A 15,668-nucleotide genomic window follows, 5' to 3' on the forward strand; every position below is an offset into this window, starting at 1 on the left:
AAGCGGGTCTGAAAATAATAACGACAAATTTTTTATTTTTATATGCCTACACTTAGAACACGACGCCCTTCCCCCATTTCAATGACGTTTTGGAAGCTTACTAAAAAAATAAAAACTAGTGCGCAAGATTTCCGCTGCCATCCATTATTCCTCATGGTGAAATGCCGTAACGTCTAACGCTAATTGAGGGGAAAAAAGGCCATTTTAATCCAATATAAGGAATGTCTTCTAATCATACGATGGTACGCGTGACATACAATAAATATGAATAAGAAAAACAAGCAAATCACGACCGACACCCATGGCGCACTCACACCTCCGTCGAATTAGCATCAGGATCAGTCAAGGCAGGAGCCAAGGACTCACCATCTCATTTTTATACCGTAACACAGACAGGTAACCACATACCGATGGATTAGTAACAAATTCACCAGCCCATGTTCACATTGTTGCGTTATTGGTGAAAGAACCGCAAGCATAATTGAATCAAAAATCAGTAGTGGAATCTTACCGCATTTCCGAACAGTGTTGATTGTATAGGGCGTGGAGCCACAGCCAGCTACAGTTTTCCAATACAGTCGCTCTCTCTCTCTCTCTCTCTCTCTCTCTCTCGCTCGCTGTCGCTCTCTCAAAAACGCACGCGCCTCTCTCTCTTCTTATTAATTCGGTCGTTCTCCTGTTTTTCCAGTAGAGGGAGTTTAAGTAACGGATGGCGAAATGTTCGCGTCTTTCTATGTCGTCTTGCACCGCGATGGTCTGATATTGCTGGGGTACTTCAACGTTTAAGTGTTGACCTTCGTGTTAACACCAGCGTACTTTTTGAGGACCTGAGGACCTAGTCGTTTCAGGTTTACGAGGGTAATCTTTTAACAGAATAGTTCAATTATTCATTTTTCTTTTATAATAACTGAGGTCAAAAATCAAACGTTAGAATTTGTTGAAACTTAAAATGTCAGTACGAAATACCTTCTACATCCCCTATGTAACGCACCTAGGGTGCAGTGCCTAAAAATAGGTTGTGTGGTTTTTCTGAAGGCAGGACACAGTCAACACATTTTTACATGAGCTGTGACGTCAGGGGTGGGGTCTGCACCTTCTTCTATTTATATAAATATATATATATATTTTTTTTTTAATGATCAGCAGTTGTGTCACTAAAACGTAGATCCCAGCTCCATTTTGGGGGCTCTAGTTTTAAGGTGCTCAAAGTTTACAAAGTGTGTGTGAGTGTGTGTATGTGTTTGTGTGAGTGCGTGCTCATGCAGTGTGCGGGGGGAGGGGGTGGTGGCGGTGTTGTAGTCATTTATTATCTGCACCACTAGGGGGCGAATAGAGTATTTGTGTCTGTGTTTCTCACTGTCTGGCTGAAGATGTTTTTGCTTGTACTGCGTGAAACTCCACTGGAGAAATAATTACCCATGAGACTAACCACGACTGTCCGTTTCGCTGACTTGAGAGAAACACATGTTTCTCTCAAGTCACATGACCAAAGCGCGCGCACACACACACACACACACACCTAAAACAGACTTTACATTTATCACTCACACACTCACTCACTCGCTCACTCACTCACTCACATTATAATTGTACAGGCCCTTTCATTGAAAATGGCATGGTGGTGCAGTGAATAGCATTGTTCTCTCACCGCAAGATGGTCCCGGGTTCAAATCCTAATGTAGTTTGCATGTTCTCCCTGTTCCACAATCCAAAGGCATGCATGTTAGGTTACTTTGTTTTCTTTGTTTTTTTTTGTTGTTGTAGAAGAACACGCATGCTCTGTCACCTTACCCTGTGTACCTAAAGGTTAATTAGATTAGTTACTGAAGGAACCAGGAACTGTTTTACAGTACAGAATTTAAACACACAATTAGTTAGAAATTGTTGGGGGGGGTTTTCCCTTCACCGGTCCTGCCAGTTTGGCCATGCAATTGCACTTCAGCTCACAGCAGGCACTTCAGCTTAGGGTCAGCCAGAAAAAGTACATTACTGAAAGTATGCCGTTTGTCTTAGCTCTGCGTCGCGCTGGAACTGTGTGGCAAGGGGCGGAGTCAGTCACATGGTCAATGTATCCCTGCATATTTTGGCCAAAGCGGGAGCAATCGCATATGGGATGCCCTTTGGTCCAAAATGTAGCCCTTTTGCAGAATAAGCTCCTGAACTTGGGTTGCTGCATGTCTAGCAAGTACAGTGGATGTAATGAACTTACCAGCGTTAAATACATTCAAATTGGAATCATGTCACATAACCTTTACCTGTAATCTGTGCACCTTCACCAGGCCATGGATATTTACCTGTAATCTGTGCACGTTCACCATGCCGTGGATATTTACCTGTAATCTGTGCACGTTCACCAGGCCGTGGATATTTACCTGTAATCTGTGCACGTTCACCAGGCCGTGGATATTTACCTGTAATCTGTGCACCTTCACCAGGCCGTGCAGCTTTATAGGCTTCTTCTTCTGTGGTTCTCTTCTCCAGGTGCCTGATCAGCTGATTTTGCTTTAGATTTAATATTGTTATACAGTCAGCCGGAAGGATCATGTCTCCTTGCGCACCAGCGACCCCTGCAGGTCAGTCGGGTCACTGAAGCTCAGGTTTCCTTTTCCTCTGATTGAAGCTCTGTGTGAAAAGGAACAGGACTTTTGACATTCTGTGTGTGTTTGTGCACAGTGTGTGTGTGCGTGCGTGCGAGTGTGTTTGTGAGTGTGTGAGTGTGTGAGTGTGCGTATGTGTGTATGTGAATATCAGATGTCTACAATGCATCCTGAGGATAACCTGGCGTGACCGAGTGCCCCATAATGAAATACTCTGCAAGACCAACTGCATCAGTACGGAGGCTACCGTCACCCAGCACCAACTTCGCTTGCTCCGTCACGTCATCAGGAAGAACGCTTACCGCGTAAAGTGCTGTAAGGGCAGGTACATCCTGGCCACCGCTCGACAGGGGGCCAGAAAAAGCGATATAAAGACCAACTGCAAACTGTCACGAAAAAGTGCGGCCTGAACCCGACCCAGCTGGAGGACACTGGCGGCAGCTCTGCCAACAAGGGGTGCATAAGCTCGAGGAGGACCGAGGTGATCGTCGGACCAGGAAACGTCTAAAGAGGCTTGAAGCCAGCACCACATCCACACCCCCAGTCAGTGCTCTCACCTGTTCTGTTTGTGGCAGACAGTGTGGATCGCGGCTCCACAGCCACAAGACTCACAAGTAGCAGAGGCAGGATTGTCATCATCGGGCACGACAGACAACCTAAAGGTGTGTGTGTGTGTGTGCACGCGTGTGACTTTGTGTGCAGCATGTGTGTGTGAGTGTACGTGTGAGTGTGCGTGTGCATGTGTATGTGTATCCATGTACATTTGTGTGTAGCAAGTGTGTGTGAGCACGTGGTTGTGTGTGTGAGTGTGTGTGTACATGTGTGTGTGTGCATGTGTATGTGTTTCTGTGCGGTGTGTGTGTGTGTGCGTGTGTATGCGTGTGTGAGTGTGTGTGTGTCTGAGGTGGCAACAGGAGAGCATGAACAGAAGGGCACCTTTGGGGGAACAGGAGAGAAACAAGGTGACTACAGAGGGCACCAGTGGGAATGTGTGTTTTCACTGACAGGATGGAGAATTTAAAATTGCTTGGGAGAAAAACCTACCCGTGTCACTTTGGATTTAAGGGATCTTAGAGAGAGAGAGAGAGAGAGAAAGAGATGGGGAGAGAGAGAGAGAGAGAGAGAGAAGCACCGCCTATCTTTGGTATCAAGGGGCTTAAATCGGAGACAGGGAGAGAGAGAGAGAGAGAGAGAGAGAGAGAGAAATAGAGAGATATATCTGCAGAGAGAAGGCATCGGCTCAACACATATACTGTAAAATGCTTTTGGACGCTTGCAGCAGACATACATTCGCATTATTTTCTCGAGCCGAATAAGCATCAGAAGACAGCGGGCGAGGTCAGGTAGGTGAACGGCGCAGCGCGCATTCCTTTTCTCTTCGTTCAGACCGCAGTTATTTATGCTTTACTGTTCGTGGGCTCCAGCGACAGAAATTACGCAGAAATCGCAAATTAACGTTAGAACTGTTTATGACGCTATTTATGCCTCATGTCAAGGAGATGGTCCCTGTGCCTGTGTACGTGTGTGCAGACTACTGCATGGGTCCGTTTGTGTGCGTGTGTGTCTGCGCGTGTGTGTGGATGTTATATATCAGATTATATGATATCTTCATTTATTTATAAACACATAACGTGTTTGTGAATTGAAATCGAATGGCTAACGGAGGAATGGCCGGCTGGCATTGTCCAACGTAGATCGATAACGGTGTGTGGGGTGGTGGGGGGGGGGGGGGGGGGGGGGGGGTAGCACTACGTAACAACATAGCTGTATATCCACGTCCGTTCTTTATGAATGAAACGAGAAACGTGAGCGGGTCGTCAACAGCTGCCGCGGACCACCGGTGTTAGAATAAATATTTGAAGTATTACATTTTTACTATTTGAAGCAATATATAGCATAATGACATTTTTGTAATATTTTAAGTAGCCTAACATTATTGACTCTTCAAAGACGTGTCGGCATGTTTAACTCCTTGTGTCTCATATTATTTCGTATTACATTTATAAATTATCGGTAGTTTCTTTATTTATTTTTTTTACATCATTATTATTTCGTTATGTTTACTGCTGTTGTGTATATCTATCAGGTGGATGAGCAGTGCTCTGTCATCCCATAATTAAATTTTAAAAAAGTATTTTTTTGCGAGCGGATTATCACTGTCGCATAATACGGCGCGTTTTCCAATGGTGAGAGTGAGATTGCGCTATAAACCATTATCAGGCCAGCGTCCAGCATTAGGCTGCGAACAGAGCTTTTTTTCTCATTAAAAAAAGAGCAGACGTGCGTGACTAGGTGTGGACAAGGCGAGACAGAGAACGGCACGGTGTTTCCCCGTCACCGCGCCTGGCGTGCTTTGAATAAAGCGAACGTAGCGGCGGTTCCGGTTTTGGCAGGCGGAGGGGACGGTGCCGCCGTTAATTCCCAGATTAATGAACTCCGAGGCGGGTTTTTAGCAGGGAGGAAGCGCCGTGGTTACCGGCTGATACTATCCGCTTTATCTGAGGGGGTGTCCAAGTCGAAGCAGTCACGATCAGTGAGGGGCGATGATGCGTTAGTCCCCCCTGCCCGTCTCTCTGTTGTATAATCTTAGCCCCCCGTCCTCGTCATATTGGCCCACTAAAACGCAGTTATAATTATCGAGATGATTCATAACGTCACACGTTTATAGATGCATACCTGCGCACACGCCATGTATCAGTCCATGGGATAAATACTTAGACGCGCACACGCATCCATGCGTGCAAACATATAAGGCTACAGACATAGCCTACATTCATACCGCCGCGCTTACGTAGGTCTACGTCTAACATACCTAATAACTAATATGCAAGTCGCGCTACAGTTTATGTTGTTGTTGCGGTACAATTTGTATGTTGTGCTTGTAGTAAACGATTATTTATTCAGCGTTCAGAGAGGCACATGTTCATCATGGTAGGCTAAATGACCACTGCAGCTTGAAATGGCAAAAGACACAAACCAGAGAAATTCAGGAGGAGCATTTATTTCGCAGATAGCATGTAAATAATTATATTCATATTTCAGCACAGAGAGATTACTGTGAGGGGTGGGTTAGGGGGGATTAGGTGGGGGATTCCATCATGGTTGGTGCTTGGTGACTTTTTTTTGACTCTCCTGCAGTGATGGTGCCCGCGTTTACATTTCAGTGTGTAAAGCATTTTGTTGCATTTTTAATACTGACTGCGTCATTCCCCTTCCTCCCTCCACCCCTGAGGTTACAGCAGGGATCGAGTTTAGGGGAGTTTTACTCTGATAAAGCGCCAGTATTGTGGCCAGGGGCGTGTGTGTGTGTGTGTTTGCTCTCCTTATTAAAGAGGGAGTGAGAACGATGGAGGGAGCGGGGTGTGGCGCAGGAGAGGAGGACGGAGGGAGAGAGTTTTTGGGCACTGAGGACGAACGTGCTCGTGTGTGTCTGTGGAAGTACTCGGTCGAACGGAGGCGAATGGCGTATGAACAGCGTTTGTGTGAATGTGCTGTGAGGTCAAAGCTCCCTCTGTGTAAGGGCGTGACACTGGCATGGTGCTTGAGTACGGACCAATACTCACACACAGGGCCACAGACACAATATAGTTACAGAATAACACTCAGGACTCAGACACACAGTCTTATACAAACACACACACATGCTTACACTGAAGGACTCAGACACACACTCTTGCACGCACACATACACAGATTCACATGCTTACACTGACTCATACACACACACACACACACACATGCTTACACTGATGGACTCAGACACACACTCTTGCACGAACACATACACAGATTCACATGCTTACACTGGCTCACACACACACACATGCTTACACTGACTTGCACACACACACGCACACACGCACACACACATGCTTATACTGACTCGCACAGACACACACGCATGCACACACACACGCACACACTCACACACACGCACACGCACATGCACAAAGACTCCTGTATCCATGCACACTAGCATGTGTTTGAAAGGTTTTGGTTCTCAGTGGTTCTGTGTGATGCTGCATTATGTCATACAGCACAGGAAGGGCAACTGAGATCTAATCAGCTCTACTAATGGAAAAAGGGCTACATTTGTTATTTTAACAAAACACCACGGCTACTGCACTGTACAGGAGCGCGTCTATATACCTGCAGCTCAGTACACCTGCAGAGCAGGACTCAACCTACATACACTGTTCTGCTACTACAACTACTGCTGCTACTACTACTACTACTACTACTATATAGACTTACTCATCTATCATCTCTCCCCCCCCCCTCTCTCAGCCGCAGGTCTGAAGAGCAGAAGGAGGAGGAACAGGAAGCTGCAGATTTCTCCTCCCGCTGGTGTGAGACGGTGTGTGTGAGCGTGTGTGCGTGAGAGAGAGGAAGAGAGAGAGAGAGAGAGGGAGAGAGAGAGAGAGAGAGAGGGAGAGAGAGAGAGGGAGAGAGAGGGAGCAGACGATGCCGGAGCAGAGTAACGATTACCGGGTGGTGGTGTTCGGGGCGGGTGGGGTGGGGAAGAGCTCGCTGGTGCTTCGCTTTGTGAAGGGCACCTTTCGGGACACCTACATCCCCACGGTGGAGGACACGTACCGCCAGGTGATCAGCTGCGACAAGAGCGTGTGCACGCTGCAGATCACCGACACCACCGGCAGCCACCAGTTCCCCGCCATGCAGCGCCTGTCCATCTCCAAGGGCCACGCCTTCATCCTGGTCTACTCCATCACCAGCCGCCAGTCCCTGGAGGAGCTCAAGCCCATCTACCAGCAGGTGCTGTCCATCAAGGGCAGCGTGGAGAGCATTCCCATCATGCTCGTGGGCAACAAGAGCGACGAGACGCAGCGGGAGGTGGAGACGCGGGACGGGGAGGCGCAGGCCGCCGCCTGGAAGTGCGCCTTCATGGAGACGTCCGCCAAGATGAACTACAACGTGAAGGAGCTGTTCCAGGAGCTGCTCAACCTGGACAAGAAGCGCAACATGAGCCTGAACCTGAGCGGCGGCAAGAACAAGCGCACCGACAAGCTCAAGGGCAAGTGCAGCCTGATGTAGGCCCCAGGGGGCGGGGCCAGAGACCCGGAGCGGGTCAGGGACCAGGGGGCGGGGGCCTGAGGGCGGGGCTAGGGGGACGAGGGGGTGTGGCTAGGGCTGGGGGGTGGGGCCAGGCCTGGGGGTTAGAGCCAGGGGGCTGGGGGCAGGGCTAGGGACCGGGGGCGGGGCGAGGGACCAGGGGAGGGGCTGTGGGAGAGGTTGGATTGAAGAAGCTCAACACTCCTAGCTCCACGCCCTCCCGCCCTTCCTCTATCTCTCCAGGCCGAAACTGGAGAAGGCTTGGAGTCTCATCAGAAGATGTTCATTTCCAGCTGTTATTCACAGACTCTTGCCCCCCAAACCCCCCCCCTCCCCCCGCTCTGACGGTGAGGCTGGGCACGGACCGCCATGTTTTTCACCCACAAATCTTCCAGCCAATAAGGCCTGGTTTTCACTATGGGAGGGGTTTGGTGGGTGGTGGGGGGAGGAGCCCCCCCAACCCTTCCCCCCCACCACCTGTTCCAACATTCAACATGGCGCCGTTGTCGTGGAAATGCCGTGTTTGGGAGCAGCAGTGTACACCGGTCCCCCCCGCCCCCGCCCCCGTCCTCAGTCCAAGGGCATTTTGAACATCACTGTGTTCCTCCTTTTTATTATCCCCTGAAGCACTAAATCTGAGGTTTCTTTTCGCCATTAAATGTTTCGCGAGTGCCATTTTCCAAAATACCATGAGTAGATCCACCTGTCCTGTGAGGATCCACTGACCCAGCGCTCCGGAGGGGCCTGGCCGCCCCATCCCAGCCGTTACCCTGTGAGCACGGCCATCCTGGAAAACCCAAACCCTCGCTTTAATCCACCTGGAGTAAAAACTCACACATCATTCCTGCCTTTCGAGCGGATTCATCTACGGATAATTTCATCTGCTTTAATTTCATCTGCTTTTCAGAGTCTTCTCCCAGGGTGCAGCTTCAGAGGGGGGAGAGAGGGAGAAAGGGGGGGGAGAGAGGAAGAGGAGGGAGAGTGGGGAGAGAGAGGGAGAGGGAACGGAGGAGACTGAAGCCTGGTTGAGCATGTAAACCTGCAGATATCAGGAAGCTCAGAGGACTTGGCCAAACTGCTTGGGACAGATCGGACCTCGTTTCAGAAACACGGTGTTCAGGGTTTCCCTGTGAGGCCTCACCTCGTCTGATTAGTTCCGTTTTTTCTTGATTCTCTTTTTTTTTTTTTTTTTTTTACATTAATGTGTTCTGAGAAGTGCTCCCTTCCCCCTCCCCCCCCCCCCCCCCCGCCCTCACCCTGGCTTTAGCAATACACCGATCCTGCACTTTGGGGCTGATTTAAGGGACTTGAAAGAAGGGAAATTTTGTTGCGTAAAATATCTTTATTTTTACTGATGTATTTAATGCCCCGTGCCGTTCTGCACAAGGAAGAATTTTCGCAGATCCATTATTTCTGTCTCTGAATCTTTGGAAATCTCGCCTTCCGGCTCACCCTAAGCGACCCAGCGGTCAGAAAGGGGGAGTGGCCTCCGGCTGGCTCCAATCAGGAAGGACTGGGGCCTGGAAAACTGAGCAATGGGCATTCACGGAACAAAGCAGTGCGAGGTCAAAGAAAAGAGCAGCAGTGGCAGCACCTGTTACCCGCACTCCCATCCTGGCAGGAAGTGACACACAGGAAGTGGCAGGTTTCGCCCCACACTTAGGACAAAGAAAAAATAGAATGTGAGCTTTTAAACGTCATACCAGATAGATATGTTGCTGTAACCATGGCAACCCGTATCCTTGGCAACCCGCAGTTGCTCCAGGTCTCCCTGCCGATTTCTACTTCCTGATTTGGGAGCGCGTGGCACATCAGACATGTGACACGTCTGACATGTGACACGTCTGGCATGTGAAGAGTCCCTGAAAAAGGCCTGTGAGAAATGCAGTAGAGTCTCCAAGCACACCGAGCGACAGGCCGGACGGATTTTGACCACAGGCTAGGAAAAAAAAAAAAAGAAAAAAAGCTTGTAATGGTTCAGCTTTCTGAGCAGGGTATTGTACAGCATTGATCTTAATGACATGGGTGATTTTGGTCATGTTGGTAAAACTGAACGCTACCTAAGTGAGATCACCGCTGTAGGGTCATATTCCCTTTCATTTCATATTAATTCAATATTCAAGATTCGCAGAGTAATTCTGAAAAGGGTGACTGGTGACTGGTGACACACACACACACACACGCGCACACACACACACACAGGCACACACACACACGCACACACACGCACACACACACACACACGCGTTTGTCTCGTTGTCCCGACTCCAGGCTGCTTAAAAGGGCACCGCCACAGGTGCTCTCAATTACCTGTAACGAGACAAACGCGCGTCCAAAGGGCCAGCGCCCCCACCTGAGGCGGAGGGACATAACAACCGTAACACACACACACACACATACACACAAATATGCACACACACACACACGCACACACACACACGCACGCACACACACACACGCACACACACACACACACACACACACACACACACACACACACACAATGCATACTTACACTCGCATGCAAACCTGGACAAAGACATGAACCAGTTAAAATCCCACCCAAACTGTGCTTCAGAGTCTTAGCAAGGCAAGAATTCCACAATGTCCTTAGCAAGGCTAAGTCTCATTCTTTTAAAGAGCCTTGAAAAACATTTGATGATGATGATGATGATGATGATGATGAAAATGGTGATGATGACAATGGTGATGGCGATGATTGCATTTACATTTACATTACATTTACATTTGCATTGCTAAGATAGCAATATGATTATTATTTATTTGCCAGATAGAATGTATTTCCATTGATGTGGAAGTCTCACTGAGATTCTGAATTAGTTTTGGTGAAAGAAACTAATGATAAATTAATTTCATATAATAATTTTGATAGCAGAGAGCCTGGAGAGGAGGTAGCTCTCTGGCGCCCCCTGTCCATGGCCTGACACAGCACAAAATAAAATTAAAAAAACTGCACCTTCGTTTAAGACAGCACAGTTCTCACCAACGACCAGACACTGGTGTTCAGATACTTGATGTGTCTGCGTGCAAATCAAGGTTGTGGTGTTATTTAAAAAAAAAAAACAACAAGTTTCAAATTAATAGGCAAAACTTGACTTTTAGTTTTTTATTTGAAATTTAATTTAAAATGCTGTCACTTGGTAATCGGTGGAGGCAAAAATGTTACGGAATACAGCCAAAGAAAGGGGAGGGGCTTCTGATGCAAGTGAAAATGGTTCTGTATGAAAAAGCACAACAATCCCTGGTCACTGTTCCCGTCGATCATAACAATAACTGGGCACTTTACGGCTTTGACTGGGCCTCAGACGTCCGAGTGTGATTATGATTTTCTACGTCTGATCATTTGTTTTTCTACATGTTGCAGATCCCTCACGACAAAAGTAATAATATACATTCCATTCGTTTTTACATATGCATTATTTATGTAAAATAGAGCACAGATTAGATTGCATATGTTTTAATGTAACCTTTCCATATTGGATTCCATTTAAAAAACATTTCTCATCAGTTTTTTTTGTTGTTTTTTCGCACAGTTGTGTGTTTGAGTGGCTTTCCTCTAATATTCCACATGAACTTAATAACTCTCACCGTCTCACTGTCAGACTCACACACACATCTAGCCAGTATATCTCTGACTACACATTTTTGTTTACTGTGTATATATAGGTGAAACTACTTATTGGTGTTTATTTTTGCTTTAATGACAAATTGTATGGAAAGAAGTCAAATTATGTAAAGTAAATGAGAAAAAACTATAGATTGATTGCAGCAATACATTTTTATTCTAGTTATTTTTTTAATATCTGTTTGCTTATAATATCTTTCATTTTAGGGGGTGTGTAAAAAGTGCAATGTTTTTTGCAAAATAGAAAGTACCACCTAACTCTCAACGTCCAAAAAATCAAGAACAGTTGTTCACCCACAAGAAAATGAGAAAAACGCTGATTGCATGAAACTCAAGCCCTGCAATATTGTAATTGACTTAAACTGAATGATAGTTTTGATGAGGTTTCATTACGAAATTAGACTTAAATTTTAATTTAAATCTGTTTCATGAAACAAATATTACTGGACAGAAAATTCAGATAAGTGAGCATTGATAACGGGTAGAAGGCAGCGAGCCAATCAGATGGTAGAAAACAGGGAGCCAATCAGATGTAGTGAAGCCTGCTGACAGGTCCCTGAAGTACAGCAGTTTGGTTCTAGAGTTTTCGTGTCTCGTCTGCGATTGGCTGTGCCGGTGGGGTACAGGTCCAGGGGTGTTCCAGCCTTTGGCTGGCGAGAGCCTTGGCTCAGCTGGAACCCTGGGACACGTGGTCCAGGTAAACCAGGTGAGACTCCGGCACAGCGTTTATTTTTTTGGTACGATTGCTCATTAAACCTGTACCTGCACATATCCTGCACAATGTAAATGATTTTTGCTCGTATATGAACGCCTGTGATGTGTGGTGAGACGCGTTTGACTTTGAAGGCGCCGGATAGGACACGCCCCTAAACGCAGAGAGGGCACCTGCAGCTGTTCCCATGGTGATTTCCTTCAGTTGGAGCGCGTGAGCTAATATTGTAGCGATCGGCTGCTGGGGCAGCCGAGCCTCACCGCCCCGCTGCGGGGGAAGTGATCGTTAGCGCAGTGGCTAACATGGCCGCCGTTCGTCCTGGAGGCCTGAGTTTGAGCCTCGTCAGGTCCTCCTTCCTTGCGGTATTCCCAGAATTCCCAGGGCTGTGGAATGAGGGAATTCTGGCCTTACGTCCCAGCAGGAATACAGCCGCCTCCGACGTTTGGAAATCTAGGAAACCCCCGCCCCCGCCCCCCCCCCCCAGCCCATCACTCCTTTCATAATGGTGCTGTCCAGGTGCATGCTCACCTGCTCCCTCTCATCTCTCCCTCTGTAAATAGGCCCAGGAGATAGACTGCAGGGTGACAGGAGTGGAAGGTGCTGTGTATGCAAAAGCCCTGTAAAAAAAATACCATAGAATAACGTATAATATAGCACTGCTTTCACTCTGTCCATAGGTATTGTCTGTGCTGTCAAGTTAAAGGTGTACTTGTGAACTATATTATATGTATAGGACTGAATTCATGGCTCCCCCCCCCCGCCCCCGCACCCTGCCCCCAGTTCCCCCTCTCCTTACACTGATGAGTACTTTTGGTCACATGGCCATTTTTGGGATTTAATCCTGCTTATTTATTTATTTATTTATTTTTATTTTATGAAGTGTGATTTCCCCGTCCTGTTTGTGTGTGACTCCTGCTGACGGAGAAGGAGCGCTTCGTCGCACGGAAGGGATTGGAAACGCATCGTTTTCGAAGCGTGTTCCGGAAGCTTCGGTGGCCCAAGGAAAAAGGGGGCGGAAAATCAGATTCTGCTGGACCGGCCAATCGCGTGTGAGATGAGAGTTTCGCCCCGGAAGTGCGGGCTTCAGTGAGCCAATAAAATAAAAACACAAACAATCCGTGGAGAAGTAAAGCTTCGGACTGGAAAAGACTGTTCACCTACTTTGTGTTCATACCTATATATCTATACGTATATTCAGGTTTTATTTTTTTCAGCCAATGGGAAGGGCCGGTCTGGGTAATGTAAATTAACACGATTCTGTCGTCTGGGATGAGACTGAAACGTCTTTATCCGCGAGGACGGCCTGCTCAGTTCAGCTTTGTCACTGCACGCCACCCCCCCCACCTCTACCCGCCCCCACCCCACCCCACCCCCGCTCTACCCCTACCCGCCCGCCCCCCTACCGCCCCACCAACCCACCCCGCTCTACACCCACCCGCCCCACTCACCCCACCCCACCCTCGCTCCACCCCCGTCCCGCCCCGCCCCGCCCCCGATCCATCGCCAGAGCTCCACTCCGCTGTACATAACTGCAGAAAAACAGTCTAATATAACCGTGTTCTTGGGCTGCTGAGGGTCGTTGTTCTCGGTGTAAAGGGACGGGTGAGTGGGGATTTCACATGCAAAGCATTGTGGGATATGTATCCACCTGTGGAGTGCTATAAGGAGGACCCTCGAGACGAACAGCCCAGGCTCTGGGGCTCATCAGCCCGGGGGTGGGGGGGGGGTGTTTAGCTGGATAACGGCGCAGAGTAAAACCCGGAACCCTCCCAAATCTGGAACATGGACTGGAGTAAAAAGCGGCTTTACTCATGATCCTGAGATCATGCAGCTAAAGGCCAGAGCAGTGTGGGCTCTGGGTTAGGCTCTAGTGGTGTTCATACAGCTCATAGAGCCCCAGAGGTTCTGGCTGAAAGGATTGGGTATAGGAGTATGATATACAGTGTGGAGAACAGTGTATAATACCACCCCACAGCCCCCACCCCCCCCCCTCTCAGATTACCCAGCATGCTCCTTTCAGCACAGAGGCCAGCATGAGAATCAGGACATAAACTGTGCAGCAGCTCTGACTGAAAATTCACCTTCGTTTCGTAAAGAAAAAAAATGTTATTCTATATCATTTGTTTGGTTTTTTTTTTGTTTGTTTTAATGTATTTTTTATTTGTTCCATGAGATGATATGAGCATTTACTTCTAGCAATAGTCTTCCTATTAAAAAGATGTATATAAATATATATGTGCTCAGGCACTCTGGCTAACGGAAACACAGATAGTAATAATAAAAATAATGTCTATTGATTATATAAGGAGTCTGCAAAATTAAATAATACATTTTTCCTAATAAAAAGAAAAATGCAAAAAAAGTGAATAAAAATCCTTTATGTTTGTGAAAAACGCAGTATGCACAGACGCAGGCATGCACACACGTGTGAATGTATGTGACAGGATAGTACATACATACCGGTCATGTATGTATACGACTTATCATCACGCACACACACATGCACACACAGACACACGTATATAAACACTGTGAATTTTCTTGTCACATCTATACCAGCTGAGAGCTCTCCTGTTGGTCACATCTATACCAGCTGAGAGCTCTCCTGCTTGGTCACATCTATACCAGCTGAGTTCTCTCCTGCTTGGTCACATCTATACCAGCTGAGTTCTCTCCTGCTTGGTCACATCTATACCAGCTGAGTTCTCTCCTGCTTGGTCACATCTATACCAGCTGAGAGCTCTCCTGCTTGGTCACATCTATACCAGCTGAGAGCTCTCCTGCTTGGTCACATCTATACCAGCTGACAGCTCTCCTGCTTGGTCACATCTATACCAGCTGAGAGCTCTCCTGCTTGGTCACATCTATACCAGCGAGCTCTCTCTGTCACTAACCAGCTGAGAGCTCTCCTGCTTGGTCACATCTATACCAGCTGAGAGCTCTCCTGCTTGGTCACATCTATACCAGCTGACAGCTCTCCTGCTTGGTCACATCTATACCAGCTGAGAGCTCTCCTGCTTGGTCACATCTATACCAGCTGACGGCTCACCTGCTTGGTCCAACGCATCCCACTTAAAATTCTGCAGCCAGCGCAGTTTCCAGGGCAACGCCGTGGCAGGAAGTGCATCACATCCAGAGATGACGGGCTCAGATGGGTGCACTGAGGTGACCTGTCCTGTTGGTGAAGGGTACGTGGCTCTCCAAATCATCCTTACATTATATGACATTACATTACACTGCATTACATTACACTACATGAAATTATGCCATAATACATTTGTGCTCTGTGTGCTGAATGTGATTGCTTATGCCTTGTGGTTAACAGTATTGCTCTGTGTGCTGAATGTGATTGCTTATGCCTTGTGGTTAACAGTATTGCTCTGTGTGCTGAATGTGATTGCTCATGCCTTGTGGTTAAAGGCACGTTGCTCTGTGTGCTGAATGTGATTGCTCATGCCTTGTGGTTAACAGCTACTTGCTCTGGCGAATGGAGCTCATTGTAAAGGCTTTGTGCTAATATGCTCATGCCTTGTGGTTAAAGGCACGTTGCTTTGTGTGCTGAATGTGATTGCTCATGCCTTGTGGTTAATAGCATGTTGCTCTGTGTGCTGAATGTGATTGCTCATGCCTTGTGGTTAACAGT

General features: G+C 47.6%; 2 protein-coding genes across 2 annotated transcripts in view; one reads left to right on the forward strand and one right to left on the reverse strand.

Moving 5' to 3' along the window:
• The window catches only part of LOC135257795 (adenomatous polyposis coli protein 2-like), a 26,145-nt gene extending 25,540 nt beyond the window's left edge, over window positions 1-605 (reverse strand). Inside the window, exon 1 of the mRNA XM_064340921.1 lies at window positions 512-605. The gene's annotated coding sequence lies outside the window, so the exon portion shown is untranslated. The remainder of the gene's footprint in view (window positions 1-511) is intronic.
• Window positions 606-3,423: 2,818 nt separating this feature from the next.
• LOC135258124 (GTP-binding protein Di-Ras1-like) lies at window positions 3,424-8,609 on the forward strand. Its single transcript, XM_064341381.1, has 2 exons — window positions 3,424-3,940; window positions 6,885-8,609. Exon 2 carries the CDS (start codon window positions 7,062-7,064, stop codon window positions 7,647-7,649), a length of 588 nt encoding a protein of 195 aa, XP_064197451.1. The 5' UTR covers window positions 3,424-3,940; window positions 6,885-7,061; the 3' UTR covers window positions 7,650-8,609.
• Window positions 8,610-15,668: the final 7,059 nt, after the last annotated feature.

The sequence above is a fragment of the Anguilla rostrata genome, chromosome 6, assembly GCF_018555375.3.
Source record: "Anguilla rostrata isolate EN2019 chromosome 6, ASM1855537v3, whole genome shotgun sequence".
In the NCBI taxonomy this organism is placed as follows: Eukaryota; Metazoa; Chordata; class Actinopteri; order Anguilliformes; family Anguillidae; genus Anguilla; species Anguilla rostrata.